At 41.6% G+C, this 19,915-nt stretch overlaps 2 protein-coding genes across 3 annotated transcripts in view; one reads left to right on the forward strand and one right to left on the reverse strand.

Moving 5' to 3' along the window:
* Positions 1-1,682: 1,682 nt before the first annotated feature.
* On the reverse strand, positions 1,683-15,392 carry LSM3 (LSM3 homolog, U6 small nuclear RNA and mRNA degradation associated). Its single transcript, XM_059390400.1, has 4 exons — positions 15,284-15,392; positions 12,404-12,514; positions 9,709-9,804; positions 1,683-2,093 (listed from the first exon to the last, which is right to left on the reverse strand). The coding sequence occupies exons 1-4, from the start codon at positions 15,302-15,304 to the stop codon at positions 2,013-2,015; spliced, it is 309 nt and encodes a 102-aa protein (XP_059246383.1). The 5' UTR covers positions 15,305-15,392; the 3' UTR covers positions 1,683-2,012.
* A 96-nt stretch (positions 15,393-15,488) lies between these two features.
* XPC (XPC complex subunit, DNA damage recognition and repair factor) overlaps positions 15,489-19,915 on the forward strand; it is a 53,152-nt gene continuing 48,725 nt past the window's right edge. The window contains exon 1 of one of the 2 annotated variants that reach the window (XM_059390398.1): positions 15,489-15,694. In XM_059390398.1, the coding sequence (XP_059246381.1) occupies positions 15,592-15,694 (103 nt within the window). In that variant the 5' untranslated portion in view covers positions 15,489-15,591. The remainder of the gene's footprint in view (positions 15,695-19,915) is intronic. The other variant, XM_059390399.1, reaches the window with a different exon arrangement.

The following is a 19,915-nucleotide window of genomic DNA, read 5'->3' on the forward strand; positions in this document are numbered from 1 at the left end:
TCTTAGCAGCCAGGAGGTGGGTGGATGTTTGTTATGTTGCAGCTGAGTCTTACTGGCACATGACGGCAGCAGTGTGATTTTAAAGGCCCACGGTTTCTAGAAACCTTGGTATGTGAACAACACCCCTCACTGCCAAAAGTTCTAGTATAATCTATCACTTCTAGGAAAAAAGGAGAAAGATGATCAAGAACAGAAGTATCCAGGGTCTAATCATGGATATCAGAAGCCACTAAAATAAACACAGCCCTGGAAAGAACTAGACGGCGTGGCAGAGCAAGAGGACCAGATGGCCAGTCATGTCAGGGCTGTGGTGGGCATTAGGTGCAATATACTACCCAGAGCCAGGGGTGTCCACAAAATGCTTGATAAGAGCCCAGCAGATTCACACCTACTGCCCCATGCTAGCTATAGGACCACAGGCAAGCAACACGAGCTCTTTAAGTTTCACTGTCTTGTAACATTCTGTAGGAGAGTTGTCATAAAGACTAAATAGGGATACACACACAAACCACCTTTGCCAGGTATACTTCGTTCAGTACATTATGGTAATCATCCTAGATCATCATCTAGGCAAGAGTTCTACTAGGAAAGGGTGATCCAAAGGATCGGCCATTTGCTACCACCAGAAGCACAGGTCCCATTTTTTCCCATACTGAACAGGCTAATGTAAACAGGTTACCTCCCGGAATACTGAAGCCCAAGGACAAATTGTGGGGGTAAGCAGAAGCAAAGGAAGGTTCTCTCTTGTCTATTCACATAAGATAAAACCTGCCAGCTTGCCCACACTTGTCTTCCCCCTTCCATTAACTTGTAGGGACAAGTACAATAAATAATGAAAATAAAATCTTTTTACACAATGTTTAACCAAAGTGTCCTTCCTGCACATGGCTTAAAATATTGTGCGTAATTAGCATATCGTGCTGGGTAATAGATTAACAAACACACATCCAGCATATTTACAGGCAAGCCATCCACATTATCAGATTTTCTACAGTTCAAAATGGTACAACCTACTAAGTAGAGGATGTCAAGTTCTAATTCCTGCATAAATAAAGTTTTAGAGACTGCAAAACATACATACTTTCCTCTTTCCCTTTCAAGCATGAACTGCTTACTGAAGCTAGAAATAAAAGGAGCTTTGTTTTATTGTGCAACTCAGGTATGTTGTTGTAGACCTGTCACCAATAATGGCCTGTGATCCAAGAGGGGAAAAATGTTCTGTGAGTCTTAAAATATGGGCAGCATTGGTAGAGAGGACCAAGCTGAACCACACTGGTGTATAACTACCAGAGCCTGACCTTAGAGATCAGTCAGACTGAGCAGAAGTAACAGAAATCATGCTTCACAGCTCATGGCCACATTAACATTTACAATGGCATGATACCTCCCCCACAGCCACCTGCCCACTCAACATGTTCTTTGGGCTCTCTTCTCTGTGCTCTTATGACATCCTATATATGCGTTATTACATCAGCACTTATCTCCCTGTCCTCCAATTCTTGGTTTAAAGAACTGCCTACCCAGAAGACTCAAGGAAGGACACATATTGGCAAAACTGTAGTTTTCAATACTCCCCTTGGTGTCTCAAACCTAGTGCATGCACAGATAAATGTGTACAAATAAAGTCAATGTAAGATGTGTGCTTAAAGAATTCACAAGACAGGAGACTGCATGAAAAAAAATATGTATCAAAAAAGGAAACAACAAGTTTAATTTAAAAGAAAAGCAAACCCAGAAATTGTCTGAGAAAACAACAGAACAAATTAATTCCTGAAAAGAGTTCTGCATCTTGGCGATCACATTTATTGAAAGCACTGGAAATAAAATTAAAATGCCCGTTAGCGTGCAGAATTTTTGAGTTATCTGTAAATCAACTCATTTCAGGAGTGGAAGAATCCTTGGTCACTTCTTAATATCCAAATTTACGCAGGTTTCTCTTTTGAATGTCTTCTACATTTAAAGAGGCAATCATACAAAAACTCCTATATTCCAGACACGATAAATTCTTTGTTTCAGCCAACTCTTAATGGAGGGGCAACTAGTACAACACCATCTCCCCGGACAAAAAGCATCGGAATATTCCGTTTTGTTGACTGGAAGAGGAAAACAAAAACACAACACATTTATAACAAATACATAGTAGCATTTTTATTTTTTGAGAAATTTGAAAACAAAACAAAAAATAACATAGATTCACCATAACACAAATTGATTTGAAAACCTGACCACTTACTTACCTTTGTAGCACAATGAACCATTGAATTAACTGTTTACTTGTTTCTTCTAGACGTCAACAATTGGGGCAGAGTGGAGCTATCCACCAAAATCCATTCTCTTCCCCTTCCTGGCACACAGCTACATTACTCATGTTCCCCTGCAACTAGGTGCAGCCATAGGATTGGGTTTTAACAAATTGGAAGAAAACACAAGTGACTGACCCATTAACCTTTTATGAATGCCTCTCTGTGGTCTTCCCCACATGACTAGATGGGACTCAGATAATGAACTCTGAAGATGGCAGGGCCATAGGACAGAGGAAGCCTGGGTCCTTGACTGAGCATGTGGAAGAAAGCTATGCTAAACTCAAACTCCACTCAGGACTGTTATATGGGTGAGAAATAAAATTCTGCTGTGCTGAGTCATTAGCTGGTGCTTCCATGTGCCATTGTACTCACACATGCGGAATGAGTACCCTGGGGGCACTAGCCTACAGGTTGAGACTTGGGAAGTAAGGAAACAGATAACGAATATCTAAAATCCTCTTATGCTTTGGCAAAACGTGGGGTACAACTGTTACCTGCAATGACTTGGTAAGTAGTCTAAGGGCCTCCTAAACCTAAAGGTTCTAGGGAAAGAGGTTGGAAAAGCCAAATGTTAGTTGCTGATGCACTCAGCAGGGTAGTATAAGAGATAAGCCCAGGCAAGACTGAGCTGGTTTTCAAGCAAAGATTACAAGAAATAGGATTCACTGGTTCAAAAAGCCAACTGCCTTTAGATCCAGAACTATAGACAATAAACAAGAACAAAAGCTTTGGGGACCAAGCCTAGTAAACCTTCTCAGTTAAACAAACTCAGCCCTGAGGCAAGGATCAGATTAAGGGTGCTGCCTTCCCACCCAAATTTAGGCAAATGGCGTTAAGGGTCAATGTTAATTAGAGAGAGGAACAGGGGGAAGAAACTAAATTGCAGCATCAGCAAGCCACGTACAGGCAAGAACTTTGAGGTTACTGGCCCATAGAACTGAAGATCAGACACAGGTGAAGTCCTAAGCTTTTAAGAATTTGCATTCAAAGAAACTAAACCTGGCTAAAAAAGCCCTTGACTATTTGTCTTCCACCATAAGCAAGAACTTGACTGTGAAAACTCTGCAGCCCCGACTTAGGGTTGCCAGATTTAGCAAATAAAAATACAGACTTCTTATGGGACGCCTGAGTGGCTCAGATGGTTGGACGACTGCCTTCGGCTCAAGTCATGATCCTGGAACCCCAGGATGGAGTCCCGCATCGGGCTCCCAGCTCCATGGGGAGTCTGCTTCTCCCTCTGACCTTCTCGCTCATGCTCGCTCTCACTGTCTCTCTCTCAAAATCTAAAACAAAACAAAAAACAAAACAAAAAAACCCCCAGACTGCTTAATTAAATTTGAATTCCACATAAATAGAAAAGAATTTTCTTGGTGTAAATATGTTCCAAATACCACATGGGACACACTTGACCTAAAAGACATTACTTTTACTACCAGGTCAGGAACAACTCTCCAGGGGATTCTGCTCTGTTTCCATTCCAAAGAGAGGTTTTTTTTTTTGGGGGGGGGGGGGGGGTAGGGGGGGGCAATTATCCTGTCCCTGCTCTGCTACAGAGGATGTGGGAGGGGCAATGGTAATTAATTCATTCTGCCAGGCAGAAAGCATTAGTAAGAGCAGTTGTAGAGAGCAAGATGGAGTCCTTCATGTTGCGCGGGGGGCCGTGTCAAGCAGTGACAGGAGGAGCTTAAGTGGGCTGCAGCTACCTGATATTACCGACACCAGAACCAGATGATGATACCCCAGAACTGACAGCAAGCAGAAGCAGAGGAGATGTACAGGGGCCCAAGACTGATTAAATCCCTTCAAAAGGGAAGGCTTAGATAAGGGCCCCTCCCTCCGTCTGACCACTTCAAAAGGGCAGCTGCCGCCAGAGGCTCTCTGTCCGACTGATCTCCACACAGAACTGAGAACCTTTACTGAACATCAGAAGCAGCAAGTGCCAAGAGCTGACCTGGACTGGACGAGCTTTTATCTCCACTGCGCCTCCACAGACTCACTTGGCGTTTGGTTTGTTAACTTCCGGCCCTCTGTGTTATCTTGTTTGCTGTGTGGCCTGTCTTGTGCTCTGCTTTGTGTACTGTGTAAGAAGCCAAGTTAATCACGGGGTGAAATGTCATTGAGTTTGGAATCCCGAACCTGCTTTATAATTAAGTTAGCCTTGCTTCGTGACTGAATAAAGCTGACATCGTGGAGAGACACAACTCTTGTATCTTCAGTGTACATGTTCATAGCGTGCTCATGATGACTGTGTTTTCATAACTTTTTTTAAAATGTGAAAACCACATTTTATGAGCTTCTTGGGTACTGGAACTAACATAAAAGGAGAATCCCTCACTAAATTTCTATATTTACTAGTATGCTAAACTCAAGTACACTTATCTATCACTGAAAAAGTAATCTAACTCTTCCCTGTAACACTCAGGACGGTGGCTCTCAATCGTGCATAAAGAATCACCTCTTTACCAGCTCCTAAGACAGTTTCCTAGGCTCCAAGCCCAGAGTCTCATTTAGGTCAGGGTGTGGCCCATGAGTTTGCATTTCAAACACAGTGGAGGGTGATGCCAAAGCTCCGGCTTTAAGGTGCATACTCTTAAGAAGCACTCTCTGAGAAACAAGTGTCATGTGACTGCTGTTATGAAGCAGTTATTCCTTCTGGTTTCCTTCCACTTGCAAAAGGTATGCTTAGTTCAAGGGCAGCAAGTTTAGTGAAAGAGTCCGTGTTCATCAAAATAATTGATATATTTTACTTAAATTTCTTACTCAGTGGTCATATTTCTGAACTAAAAAGTTCCTTCCCTTCCTGTGGAATCCACTTCATCTGTAATGATTCTCCATTAATTCAATGATAGTTTTCTGGAGATTCAGTGAACAGAAATGAACATGGCAGCATCTTCCAAGACAAGTAGCTTCTACGATTGCCCTTAATGATCCTCATGCTTCCTGGTGTTCACAACCTTGTGAAATCCTCTCCTTTTGAGTGTGGGTGAAACTTATGCCTTGCTTCTAACCAACATAATACAGCAAAGGTAATGGGAGTCACTATCATAATTAGATTCCATAAAAAAGTTGACTTCCATCTTGCTAGCCAACTCTCTCACGAGGTTTGATGAAGCAAGCTGCCAAGTAGTGAAGACCCAATGGCAAAAATGGAGGCTTTCAGTCCAACATCAATGTGAATGAGATTGGAAGCAGATTCTTCCTCAGCTGAGCCTTTAGATGAGACTCCAGCCCTTGCGTAGCTTCATCAAAGACCCTGAAGCAGAAGACCCAGCTATGCTGCGTCTGGACACCTGACCTATAGAAATGGTGAGGTAATAAATGTATGTGCTTTTAAGCTTTTAAGTTTTGGGGTAATCTGTTATGTAGCAATATGCATTCTTAAGGCAAAAAGTACTATGCTTATTTAAGTTTGGGAAATACTGCATACTATATACTTTTCTGGAGATAGTACTGCCAATTAGCTTTAACCTAGGCCTATTTTACTGAGCTATTAGAATTATACATGATGTATGTAAAATGCATGGCACAGCACTTGACATATAGCAAGCATTCAGCAAAGGTTAACTCTCCAATCCCTCCCATTTCCACTTGTTTACTGTTAGAGTCAGTTTACCTTATGACAGAATACTTGTCCATATTCTAGTGTTATCTCTCTGAAGCTATTTTGCCTAACTGCTCACATTCAAGGCACCCACAATTTTTCTGTATAGTGGGCACTTTCTAAGTTAGATTTTAAAGCACACCATAGCAGGGACAGAGCATGGTCTGCCAGATCCTAGAGATTTATAGAACGGGCAGTCTACCCATGTTAGCTCAGCTACTTCTGAGCTCTCCAAAAGAACTAGTGCCATACTGCTAACTTGAAGATACCACTGTCATCAATTCCATCGTCAACTACTTTGAGCCCCAGGCCCTAATACATAGAAATGAACCCAACAGGCTTTGAAGGCAGTTAGGCTGGTATTGGAAAATCTTACCATATCTCTTCCTAGCTGAACCTGGGTTTCCTAGGCTACAAAGTTGGAATAACACTGCTGGCCTGTTACCGGATTAAATGTAATAAAATCTGTAAATCTTTGGTTCACAGCAATTATTCAACATGTCTTAGTTTCCTTTACCCCATTTCTCTGTTCTCTTCTTGGATATTTTCCCTCTACTTTTATCTCTTTTTTGTTCTTAGACTTATTATCTTTTGACTTTACTTGTGAAAGCAAAAAGCATTCACAAGTAACTGTACTTCAAAATTTGAATTTTGATCTTTTCCTGGTCTTAGTTATATGCAGTACAACACTCTCCCGTGATGCTGGGCAGTGGCAGCAGCCACAGCTCCCAGTCAGCCATATGATCAAGAGAGTCAACAACCAATATACTTAACAACCATTCTGTTTTTCACTTTCAGTACTTTATTCAATAAACTACATGGATTATGCAACACTTTATTAAAAACTAGGCTTTGTGGTAGATGATTTTGGGCAACTACAGGCTAACGTAAGTGTTCTGAGACATTTAAGGTAGGCTAGGCTAGGCTAAGCTACAATGTTTGGTAGGTGTATTAAATGTATTTTCAACTTAGAGTGGGTTTGTCAGGCTGTAACCCCACTGTATGTTAAGAAGATCTATACTTTATCTCTGTTATCTCTCCTACTGCCCTCTCCCATACTCCTCTAACAATCTGCACATATACTCGTCACCTGTAGCTAACATGGCACTACTGGGAACAGTATGAGTAATGTCCTGGGCTCTGCTATCAAATAGCTCACAAGATGAAAAGGGTTATAGAAATGAAGAGTCAGTAAGATCAGTGTCAGCTGAGAGTACCAAAGGTTAGACGACCCAACCAAAGGAGGAAATGACCAAAGGAAGAAAGAAGGCCCAGGTGGTCAGAGATAAAGTGTCACTGAGGAGTTGGGACTGAGGCAGTTCTTGAAACAGGCTTTGCAGAAAAAAAGAAAAGGGCAACGTTCCAGTTAGGGGGCACATTATGGGGAAAAAAAATAGAAGCAGGATTACAGAGGGCACACTTTGAAGACTCAAGTGGACCACTATGGCCAGAGGAGTCATCCGAGAGGAGACTAGAAAGTTTCAATCACACTGAAGAGGGTCTTAACCTAGCCTGAACTTGTGCTTTGCTCTATAGGCCACAAAAAGCTTTAAATGTCTCTAAGCATGAATGTAACAAATGAAAGCATTGTGTGAGACAGTTACTTTGGCACTCAGTTGTGCATGGGCTGAAATGGAGGTGGACATAAAGGGAAATACCTGAGTGAGTCACGGCAATAGGAAAGAAAATGACACATTTAAATCAGCATGAAGGAAGAATCAACTAATTAGTTATTGATCAGTGTGACTGAAAGAGAGAAGTCCAAGAAAATTCTGCAATTTATGGTCTAAATAGTAGAAAATCGTGAACAGAAACAGGGAATTGAAAATGACTTGTTTTGAAGGTGAAGAACACCAGCAATTTAGCTTTAGAGGCACTGAGTTCAAGATAACATCAAAAGGGAAAATATTTTCAGTTAGAATACTGGATATGAAAGAGTGAAGATCAGAAAAGGAAAGTAACTGCAGATACAGATTTATCCACAATCACAATGGCCACCAATCACCACACGCCAGAGCTTTACACATACCAAATTTAGTGCATTTTGTTGTAATCCTGGGAGGTGGGCATAGTTGTCACTTTACAGAAGCCTCCGAAGCTTAGGAAGTTTCTCTAACTTGCCTAAGGTCATGAAACTAATCACCAGCAGCAAACATTTGAGCCTAGATCTATGAAGAGCCCAAGCTTTGGTGCTGTACTGATTACTGGTATGGACTCCGGGCTTATCACATAGGATAGTGACTAAATGATGGATCTGAGGGGAAAAAAACATAGATCAAAATTTAAAAGCCCATGTTTACAGGAAGAAAGGAAGAAAATTTGTAAAGGAGTCAGCAGTGGTTGAAGACAGAAAGCCAGGATAAAGCAGAACTACAAAAACCAACAAATGCTAACAACTGAACACTTACTATTGCCTATTGCTAATCTAAAGGCTTTTCACATAACCTCTCAATGAATCCTAAATAGCTGTATAAAGTGGGTCCTATTACCAACTCCATTTTATAGGTAAGGACACTTGTCACAGACAGGTTGGGTAGTGTGATAAAATTAAATAGCTGGTCTGCGAAGGAGTCAAGATTTAAATCCAGTCTTACACTCTCAGTCTATGTTTTAAACCACTATGCTCTAGGAGCATCAGACTGGCTTCCCAATACTTAGAAGATTTAAGTGTAATTTTCTTCTTTTATATTGAACAATGAAATATGCCAACATTCAGAAGATCTGCATAACTTCACAAACTAATATTTTCCAAATGATAAGTGTCATGCCTGTTGTTACAGAATCCTGCATTGTAACAAATCCGCTGAAAGGACGAAAGTAGACCAATGAATTTGCATATAATAAGAGTATGAGAAGTTCACTGATAATGGTCTCAGATGCCACAATGCAATTAACTTTCTTTTTTCAAGATTTTATTTATTTGTCAGAGAGAGAGAGAGAGAGAGAACACACAAGCAGGGGGAGTGGCAGTGGTTGAAGGGAGAGAAGCAGGCTTCCCACTGAGCAAGGAGCCCATTGCAGGACTCCAGCCCAGGACCCTGGGATTATGATGTGTGGCAGATGCTTAACCAACTGAGTCACCCAGGCATCCGGCATCTAACCTTTAAGAAACTACCACTTGTTGAGTTTTAACATAGCATCAAAGGCGAATATCCACAAAAAATACTCCTCCTTTTTCTAACTACCTCTCTGTGAGGCTGCATTTTCTTCAACAGTAACATACATAACAGATTAAATGCAGAGAAAGGTATGAGAATCTAGATGTCATCAAATAAGCCAGGTATGAAAGAAATTTGCAAACAGGTACAATAAAGATGCTTCTCACCATTTTTAGTTATTGTTAAATAAGAATGTTACTTATGCTAACATGTACTAGGCTTACTATTAATTTTAAGGAGTACTTTTAGAATTTCTCAGTTTTAGTTTTTATAGCTCAGATCCATATCAAACATTAGCAACATTGTCCAGCATTACTCTCATATATTAGCATACATAGGCATCTTACACTCTCATGTATCCATGAACCCTGGCAACCCTATGAGGTAGTGGTAGTATTCCCACTTAAGAATGAGGAAATTAAATCTCCCAAGTTAATTCCCTGGCCCAGTGTATCCTAGATAGGACATGGCCAGACCAGTACTAGAAACCAGGTCTGTCTGACCCCAAAGCTTTTACATTTGATTGCTATACTTTACTGAGCCCTATTAGGTATCCAATCATGACAGGCTTCCTGTAAGTGTGAAGCTGCTGGAGACTAAGAACAATTGACATTTTAAAAGTGAGGAACAGAACTGCATGACTTACTTTATATATCTCTTCGTATGTTTCCTCATCAATTTCTATAGTAGTCACAGTTTCTTCCACATCTCCCAATATCATATTTAAATGCTGATCATAAGCCTGAAGTGGAAAGGTGAGGGACCAAGAAATTTAATAATCAAATTAAGAAACTATGAACAGGTCTTCTGCACAATACTTATACCACAAATTTTATATGCAAGCAAAGAATAACTCTGCTAGTAATATACTGTTTCTTCACAAATTATTTCCAGTGATAATTTAATGAACCTGATAAAAGTACAAAGCTGTTTATATGAGTTTACGCAAAATAACTTGAAATTATTTTTTTTAAAGTATCCACCTTACTGGTCATCCAAGGCAATCACATCATTTGTAATATTTAATTATGAAAAAAGGGAAATTCATCACTTTTCACTAGACTTCTTTCAATTCCCTCTGGAACAGCATGACAGGAAAGAGACAGTAAAGGAAATAAAATTCTTCAACTGCTAAGACGATGGCACTGCAGTCTCCCAAAGGCACAGGATACTACCCTTCAACCCTCCCTGTCCTAACCACCATCATGTAAAGTAAGTAGAGCAACACCCTGCCCACTGAAAATCTAGCCAAAATAAATTGTGTTTGGCACTTGTGGACTCAATCAATAAATGCTGCAATTCTGATATTCAGGGATGTCCTCAATCCAAACTCCAAAGCTCATGTATTTTACTGAAAGGTGAAACTCCAGGGGCCTTATTCAGAACCCACTGAGGCTTACCTCTAACAGTATTAATTAAATGGCTGACCAGACTGTATGAAAATAAAAGCAGCCAATCAGCCACGTGGGGAACTGGTAGCAAAGCACACTAACAGAGCAAAAATCTATACGAGGGCCAAAAAACAAACACACGAAGTTTGAGGGCCATTTAGTATAGAGGTAATCAAATCTAGCGGGGAACAGAAGCAGCCTCTGAGAGCTCAGACAACATAACAAACCGGGAGTGCCTGTCCACGTGCCACTGGCCCACATGATTAAGCGCTATTCTATTTTTCTTGGCAAAATTGCCACTATTCCATTTCTGGGGGTCCCTCTTCTCGTAAAGCTAGCTGTGTATTAAGGCTACTGTCTCCCTAGGTCCCTACTTCTTCTCCAAGTACAGGAGGTCCTTCACTTTAGGTTTTATGGAAAGTAAAAATCAAAGTACTTAAAAGAGTAGGGATGCAGTCAAAAGGCCTAGTTCCTATTCTGGCCCTTCCTTTACTGGCTGTTAAACTTCAAGCAGGTAACTTCACCTTTCTGAGCCTGAGCTTCTTCAAATGCAAAACAGGATTAATAAGTATCTACCCTCACAGAATTGTTCTAAAGGTTAAATGAGGTATTGCAGACAAAACACTTATTTATTTATTTTTTAAAATTTTTTCATTCAAGGGGCACCTGTGTGGCTCAGTGGGTTAAAGCCTCTGCCCTTGGCTCAGGTCATGATCTCAGGGTCCTGGGATTGAGTCCTGCATCAGGCTCCCTGCTCAGCAGTGAGCCTGCTTCCCCCTCTCTCTGCCAGCCTCTCTGTCTGCTTGTGATCTGGCAAATAAATAAATAAAACCTTAAAAAAAAATTTCATTCATTTATTTGAGAGAAGAGCAGGAGGAGAGGCAGAAGGAGAGGGACAGACTCTGTGCTGAATGTGGAGGCTGAGGTGTGGCTCAATCCCATGACCCTGAGATCATGACCTGAGACAAAATCAAGAGTTGAACGCGTAACTGATTGAACCACTTGGGTGCCCCCATACAAAACATTTATAATAAATGCACTTGGCATGTAATTAATGCTCAATAAATACTAGCTATTTTAAATCACTTTAAGGCAGAATGGCAGTAATAAAAACAATATACTCAGGAAACGAACGAGTTGCCAAGAAAGGGCAAAAGGTTCAGTATACTCTCTTTTGAATAAATAGCGCCACTTCAAAGGACCAAACCTGTAGAAATATTTGCGGACACACACAAAGAAATATGTATAAAGATATATACTGCAGCATTATTTGTAGTAGCAAGAAATAGAGAACAGTCTTAAAAACCCACTATTACCATATAGAATTCTATGCTGTCATTAAAAAGAATAAAGATTTATATACACTCATGATCAATAATCTCCAAGAAAGATTAAGTGAAAAAGAAAGGGGCTCAAAAACATGTATAGTAAGATCCATTTTTATTTAGAGTTGGTGTATACAGTGCATATATATGCATGTGATCACATATATATGTATATTTGTGTAAATATACAGAAAAGATCTGAAAGACCACAGACCTGATTTTTAAGTGGTTAGCAAAAGAAAAAATGGGATTATACCTTTCACTCTATGTACTTCTATGCTATTTAATTTTTGTCACAAGAAAACAAAAATTTATGTACATGTCAGTAACTGAAAGAACACTGAAGTAAGAATGGAGAGTAAATGCTATTTACAAATAAACAGAAGGAAAGAAATGAAAATGTTCTTTAATAAACACATCATTTCTGTGAGGGGAAAACATGTTAAAAACATGAACAAAATGCAGTTCCATTTGGCTTGTACAAATATGGATGACCTACCTTTCTCTTATCTACACTCAAAATACTCCTCTACACTGGACAGTGTTTATATTTCAAAGGGGTTGGGTTAGTAAGGGATGACAAGGAAATAATCTGATTTCAAGGTAATTTAATAAATTTACTTACATGTAATCTGCCTCGAAGCTCTCTGTCATTTCTCATTTTCACATAAATTCGCTCATCCAGGCTGAGCCTGATGAGATCCAGGGGCTCTTCTACGGTGTTGGTGGTTTGTTGCTGATGAAAGAAAACAGGCTTAGTAATACAGAACTAGGGAGTGCGGTGTTCAAATCATTGCTATACTGTGTGATTGTGGGCAGGTTACTTGACCCCTGTATGCCTCAGTCTCCAAATATGCAAAATGTGAGTAATAATAGTGCCAATCTAATACTGTTGTTGTGAGGCTTAAATGACATGTATGAAGGCTTAGAACAGATCCTGGATCATAGTAAGTGCTGTATAAATGAAGGCTGAAACATACATACACAGGAAGTAGTTATATGGCAAAATAATCATCACTGTATTTGTTGCCTCAAAATCCAAACTGCCTAACCCAATTTCAGTTATGGGAAGTTAGTCTCTGGGACTTTAGCCTTACCTCAAATATCACTTAGTGATTTGAAAAACATCCACTTAATGATTACCACACACACTAGTCAGAATGCTAAGGAAACATGAATGTTTGAGGGAAGATTATGGGTTCAGTTTGGGTCAAGGTTGAGTTTAGGGTACCAACTGGCCACAAGATGAATATACAGAATACTGGTTGAAGGCACTAGCTTTGAAGTCAGGCAGTATGGGTTCAACTCCTGAATCTGATACTTACATAAATTCAAACCTGTATTTCAATTACTTAATTTATGAGACAGTACGTGCTGTCACTTACAGAGGGGCAGAGGGAAAGTCAGAATCTTAAGCAGGGTTCATGCCCAGTGCGCAGCTCCATTTGCAGCTTGATCTGACCCCACCCTGAACCAAAATCAGGAGTCAAATGCTTAACTAACTGAGCCACTGACAGACATCTTGTGATACTTATGAATTCAGATTAAAAATCATGCCATCTCTAATTATCAGCTTCCCTGTTAGTAAAATGAGGAAGCCATGTCTTCCCTTCATATCTTGTGAGTGTAGAATGAGCTAATATATGAAATCAACATATTTAATGTATTTAAAATAGTACCTGGCAATCTGAGAGTACTTAGAAATGGTTCTTGTTATTAACAATTAAAGAACTGTGACGGATCAGGGCTAAGATGACTCTGAGTCATCCAAATGCAAGGGATGGTTGAAGCCAGGAGTTGGTAAGATTATTCAAGGAGTGCTTCTTCAGTGAGTACATTAGGCTAGTGGAGGTATGTGACTGAATGCTACAGGCTCTCAGCTTAAAAAGCTAGATTGGGGTGTGGAGGGGGGTGGGGAACCAAACTAGTTCCCACTCCCAGAAAAACAGGTGTTTGTTAAGGAAGAGCTAACCAACTACGAGATGATAGAGAGGTCAGTCCCTGCCCTCAAGTTCATTCAAGTGGGGAGAGGCATATTAACAAATATACAGTAATACTATAAGATACACACCACAGAGCCCTAGTGCTCCTTTAGGCTTAGTCTAGAATGCCCACTAGCCACATACTCTTCCTCCTGCAGCTTTAAATACTGCCATTTCAAAGGATTAACCAATTCATCTGTTCAGTAAATTATTTGTTCAGTGTTTCCAGCACTGTTCTAAACAGGATAGTCAGGACGGTGCCCAGAACTCCTGTTTTTAAAGAACTCATATTCTGGGTGCCTGGATTCAGTAGGTTAAGGATCTGCCTTCAGCTCACCTCATGATCGCAGGTCCTGGGATCATGACCCACCACCGGCTCCCTGCTCAGTGGGGAGTCAGCTTCTCTCTCTACCTCTGCCCCTACCCCTGCTGTGCTCTAACAAGTAAAATCTTTAAAAATTAAAAAAAAAAAAAAACCAACAAAACGCCCCCTCATATTCTGGAAGGAAAGATAAAACACTGAATAACGAAGAGTATATTTAATATTAACAACATGTTATGAAGAAAAATCAAGGCGACTAAGAAAGAGTGCTGTTTTACGTAGGCGGCCACATGAGTCCTGCTTGAGGTGGAGATTTCAGGAGAAAGCTTAAGTTGCAGCCTCACCCACAGATATATCTGAGGAAAAGGATTTTGGGGGAAAAGAAGAGCAGATGAGAAAGCCTGAAGGACCATCAACTTATTTTATAGACCGATTCCTTGCTTGTTTTCCTCATACCACATTACAGTTCCTACCTATTGCACATGTTTCTATTATCTGCCATTCCCCAGAATATAAGCTCCAAGTGGGGATAGGGATGTTCGTCAATGCCGGTGTCTCTGGTGCACAGAACGGTATCTAACCATATAAAGCCGATGTTTACTACGTATCTGTTGGATAGATGAAACTGCTGCGCTCAATAATCGGAACTAGTGGGGCGCCTGGGTGGCTCAGTGGGTTAAAGCCTCTGCCTTCGGCTCAGGTCATAATCCCAGGGTCCTGGAATCGAGCCCCGCGTCGGGCTCTCTGCTCAGCGGGGAGCCTGCTTCCTCCTCTCTCTCTGTCTGCCTCTGCCTACCTGTGATCTCTGTCTGTCAAATAAATAAAATCTTTAAAAAAAAATAATCGTAACTAGTAAGCCTTATTATCACGCTTTCTATCAGAATCCGTAAGGCAGGCAGGGATAATATTTCTCACCCTGCAGACGAAGATGAGATTCAAGAGAAAGGAAGTTAACAACATGAAGAATAACTAGTTTTCAGGCTGGCTTCGGAAAGGAAAACATCTCAGGGCCTGAGACAAAATTCGGAGGGGGCGCGGTTACCAAGAGGCAGCTTAAAGCCGTGATAACCCAGAGACAGGCGGCATGACAGGCCACCTTCCGGTGAGGCTGGAGAAGGTAGCCCTAGTACGCAAAGCCCAGCGGGGCCAGGACCCATAGCGAAGAAGTCCTCCTGGAGCGAGCGACTCAGAACCCACTCACCTGGTCCACGTCGTCCGCCATGTTTCAAACCCTGCGCCCTTTCCCGCCTCTCGCGGGAGTACGCGAGCCCCTCGTTATTGTCTCCGGAAATGCGAAAACGCAATGCGACGGAAGGAGAACATACTGCTACGCGCCGTCTTGCTTCGTAGGGTTTGTATTGGTCATTTGAGGCTGGGCGGAGCTTCATGGGCTTAATTAGGTCCGTAAGGCAGGGGCGTTGCGGCGTCTTTTCCCCTGTGGGGCGGAGTCCGCTTTCAGCTTTCCGTGGTGTGGTGCGTCACTCTCTAGGGGAGTCTTGCCTGGGCAATATGGTTCGGAAGCGCGCGGCCGGTAGGGAGCCGCAAGGACGCGAACCCTGCGGCCGGAAGGCCAAGGGCGAGAGCATGGCCGGGCGTGAGGAGAAGGAGGCGGGTGAGAGCGAGATCTAGCCGGGCTTAGGGGGATATGCTGGCGGAGGGCAGGAGGCAAGGTGTGGGGAGCGGGGAGGCCGGGCTCTGGGAGGTGGGGGGCGTAGGCTGCCCCGTGTCCATCTTCCCGGAGGAGACGACATTACGCTGCAAGGGGAGACAGGCGGTTGTGTCGGTGCTCTGGTCCTTACCGACGTCGCTGCTCATTAGTCCTCGTGAGGAGTGATGCACCCTAGGCGTTCCCCCTGGAGCTCTGCCTGGCCATTGGCTCTCGCGCGTAGCTTCTTTCTTCCTCCCTGTTACCCACAGGATACGGTCCAGCCTCCTGCAGATGCAAACAGCTGAATAGGGAAAAAGGCATTGCAGTTGTTTGTGGTCCCAGAAGACGGATGGACCAGAGTGCTGTAGTTTGCAGACTCCCAGAATAATATCTTCAGTTAAATCTCACCCCAGAGTTCCAGATTCGGATCCAATCTGACTTCTCCACCTGGATATCAAATATATTTCTTATATTTGTCAAGGGCAAAGCAAAACTCCTGATTTCCCCCTTTAAACCTATTTCCCCACCTTTTCCCATTCCGAATATATGGCAGTTCAGAAATTAAATTAGCTCTTAAGCACACCTTTCCCTTACAGGTACACATCTAATCCATCTGAATCTCAAATCTCTTCACCTCACTTTGTTTCCACAGTCACAATCCCTGCCTAAAGCCACCATTACTTTTCAGTTGAACGATTACAGATGCCTCTTTACTGGACTCCCGAATTTCTTTTATCCCCCTGCAGTGGTTTTCCCACCCAGGAGCCCAGGTGATTTAAAAAAAAAAAAAAAAATCGAATCATGCCATGTTCCTCTGATAGACCTGTGGCTTTCCATTGCTCTTGGCCTAAACTCCAAATTCCTTACCATGGCTTGCAAGACCTTACATGATTTGGCTGCTGCTGCTTCTCTTGTAGTCTCCTATGACTCTGCCAGATACTCTCTCTACTGGCTTCCTTTCTATTTTTCAGACATGCCATGTTGTTTCTCACCGTGAGCCTTTGGCTTTGATGTTCCTTTCTCCATGGCTCTAGGGTGGCAGATTTCTTCTGTTCCTTCAGAAATCACACCACTTTGAGTGCCTTAGCTAAGGTGATCTTCCCCAGGTACTCTTTACCACAGGCCCTAACAGCCTCTGTCACATAATGTAATGATCTTGTTAATTTACTTCTTTTTTGCTTCCCACAATTTAAGTTTATGAAACACGTTTTATTTTTGCTGTGTCCTATATTGTTCTCTCTTGCTGTGCATTTATTAAGTGCTCAGTAAATATTTTAAATAATTGCATAATGCATGCTGTAGAAGGGATTTCTGGGGTTCTTAAAATAATCTGTGTGGATTAGGTAACCAGCAAGGACTCCTATGACCCTAGATTCAATAATCCTGTGATTCTTTACATAAGTTTATCATCCGTTAGTACATAGGCAAATGGAAGTCATTTCTAAACTTAGAAGGTGATTTACCTCATGGTTAATGCTATGAGTTCTACTTTATTCATTTACTCATTCAGATGACATTTTTGGGATACCTGATATGTGCTGTGCACACACTAGTTGACGTGAGAGAGATTACTTGGAGGAGCTTAAAGTTCCGTAGTGTTGATGTTTACAAAAAATACTCAAGACAGTGTGATACATTGGAAGAAGGTAGCAGGCTTTGTGGCTTCTGAAGGAATAATAAGTTTGGAGAGATTGGGAAATGCTCTCTAAAGGAGTTATGTTTGATCTGCGACTTTGAGAATGAGTAACATTTCAGCAAATGGCTATGAAAGGGGTTTTTATTTCCAGTCAGAATATATTCTGAATATGTGGCAGTTTAAAAATTAGAAGTTGTAATCTGATGGAAATTCCTCCTGCCTGGGTACCATTCCTTCCTGCTAAACACTTTATTTGGATGCCAAATCCAAATGCCAAACACTTTATTTGGTGCAGCTCCAACAATTAGTTGTTCATATGTACTTGTGTAAATTATTTTGGACAAGTAGTTTAGCTGCTCTGAAACATACTACTGTCTTTCAGGGTGGTTGTGAGTTTTCAGTGAGATAGGCACTCCTGCCATGGTCCATATCAGGCAATCAGATGGGCTAGCTTCTATCAGTTCAGCTTAGGTGTAGGCAAGGATGCACCCAAGCTTCACTGAAACTCAGCTGGAGGAGCTAACCGGTGAGCAGCTTCCAGGAAGACTTACTACTTCTGCTGTGCTTGGGTAGAGGAAAAATCTGGCTGTGGTTTGGGCTACAGGTGACACTGACTCAGTGACCTTCAGTGTGGTTTCTAGCAGCACCTCAGTGCATGCCAAGATGACCCCTGGCATCATTCAACATTTAGGTTCAAAGAAAATGGTCTTCCACAGTATTTCCGTGTTTCTATTAGGGCATCTCTAATTTCTTTTTTTTAATTTTTTTTCAAAAGATGTTATTTATTTATTTGACAGAGATCACAAGTAGGCAGAGAGGCAGGCAGAGAGAGAGAGAGGAGGAAGCAGGCTCTCCCCTGAGCAGAGAGCCCGATGTGGGGCTCGATCCCAGGACTCTGAGATCATGACCTGAGCTGAAGGCAGAGGCTTTAACTCACTGAGCCACCCAGGTGCCCCTCTAATTTCTTCATGTTTCTTCATTGTGTTAATGCTTTCATTGATATGACTCATTAATTCCTTCAACAAGTATTTACTGAGCACCTGCTATTTCCAGAGACTGTTCTAGGCACTAAAATTCTAGTAGTGAATGGGTCAGGCAAGGTCCCTGCTGTCACGATGCTTACAGTTTGTGGGGAGGTCTTGGTAGGGCAGACAATAAAAAGTTAAATAAGTTCACATGGTGATGAGAGTTATGAAAAGACTTAAAGGTGATAGAACTGACATGGGGGTGGCAGGTTCCGGGGAAAGTAAGTCAGAGTCAGTGGTCCAGGGACACCTATTTTGAGGAGGTGAAACTTTGAATCAATTAGGGTCCCGAAGGAGCTTTTCAAAGGAAGTTCTCAGAGAAGAGTTATAGGCAGAGGAATCAATATGTTTAAAGACTTAGGAGGAAAGGAAATGTGGTTGGCACACGACTGGACACAGTGAGAAGCAAGTAGTAGGAATTGAGACAGGAAAGGTAAGCAGGACCCTTGTCTGGAAACCAAGTTAAGGAGTTCATATTTTATTCTAAGTACTCGCAGTTTTAAGCAGGTATTTAAAAACCTCAATAGAAGGCTAAGCAGACCAAAGTGATAATTCCTGCCCTTCTAAAATTAACATATTGAGCTCAAGGAGACTGGTTAGGTAGCTCTAGATCTTTTTTTTTTTTATTAAAGATTTTATTTATTTATTTGACAGAGAGAGATCACAAGTAGGCAGAGAGGCAGGCAGAGAGAGAGAGAGAGGGAAGCAGGCTTCCTGCCGAGCAGAGAGCCCGATGCGGGACTCGATCCCAGGATCCTGAGATCATGACCTGAGCCGAAGGCAGCGGCCTAACCCACTGAGCCACCCAGGCGCCCAGGTAGCTCTAGATCTTAAGAGAGGCCTAGAAAATAGCCTCTGGATTCTCTGGGACCCCAAAAGTGTAAAGAATTAAAAAAAAAAAAGTAACCTGTATTTCTGCTATCCAGAAATAATGGCATATTTCCTTCTCATCTGTTTCTCTAAGTAGTGGAAACCATACTGTAAAAACAATTTTGCATGTTTAACATTTTATCATGTCATTTCCTCTGTCTTAAAAGATGACTGAGTTAATATTCTAATGTATGTGCATAATGATTATATCATGGTTGGGCATGCAGATTTTAAAAATTTTACGGGTATTAGAGTAGTCCCCCCTCTTATTTGCAGGGATATATATTCCAACACCCCCCCCAACCTAGTGGATTTTTGAAACATGGGTGGTACGAAACCTTGTATATGCTGTGTTTTTTTCCTATATGTTCATACCTATGATAAAGTTTAATTGACACATTAGGCACAGTAAGAGATTAATAGCCAATAATAATAAAATAGAACAGTTAAAGCAATATACTATAGTAGAAGTTATGTGAATATGTTCTCTTTCTCTCAAAGTATCTTAATTGTATTGTACTCAGCCTTCTAATTCTTAAGGTGATGTGAGATGATAAAATGCTTAGTGACTGAGTGAATGACTTAGGCATTGTGACGTAGTCTTAGGCTACTCTTGTCCTTCAGGAGAGTGTCAGAAGGGGGATCATTGGCTTC

The sequence above is a fragment of the Mustela nigripes genome, chromosome 2 (assembly GCF_022355385.1).
Source record: "Mustela nigripes isolate SB6536 chromosome 2, MUSNIG.SB6536, whole genome shotgun sequence".
Classification (NCBI taxonomy): domain Eukaryota; kingdom Metazoa; phylum Chordata; class Mammalia; order Carnivora; family Mustelidae; genus Mustela; species Mustela nigripes.

What these genes read in the sequence shown, in the direction of transcription:
- LSM3 (XM_059390400.1), bottom strand. Translation starts at nt 15,304, where the DNA reads ATGGCGGACGACGTGGACCAG. An exon ending in TGGCGGACGACGTGGACCAG is followed by an intron (nt 12,515 to 15,283) that starts GTGAGTGGGTTC and finishes TTCTTTCATCAG; the next exon opens with CAACAAACCACCAACACCGT. An exon ending in CATACGAAGAGATATATAAA is followed by an intron (nt 2,094 to 9,708) that starts GTAAGTCATGCA and finishes TTCCTCTTCCAG; the next exon opens with TCAACAAAACGGAATATTCC.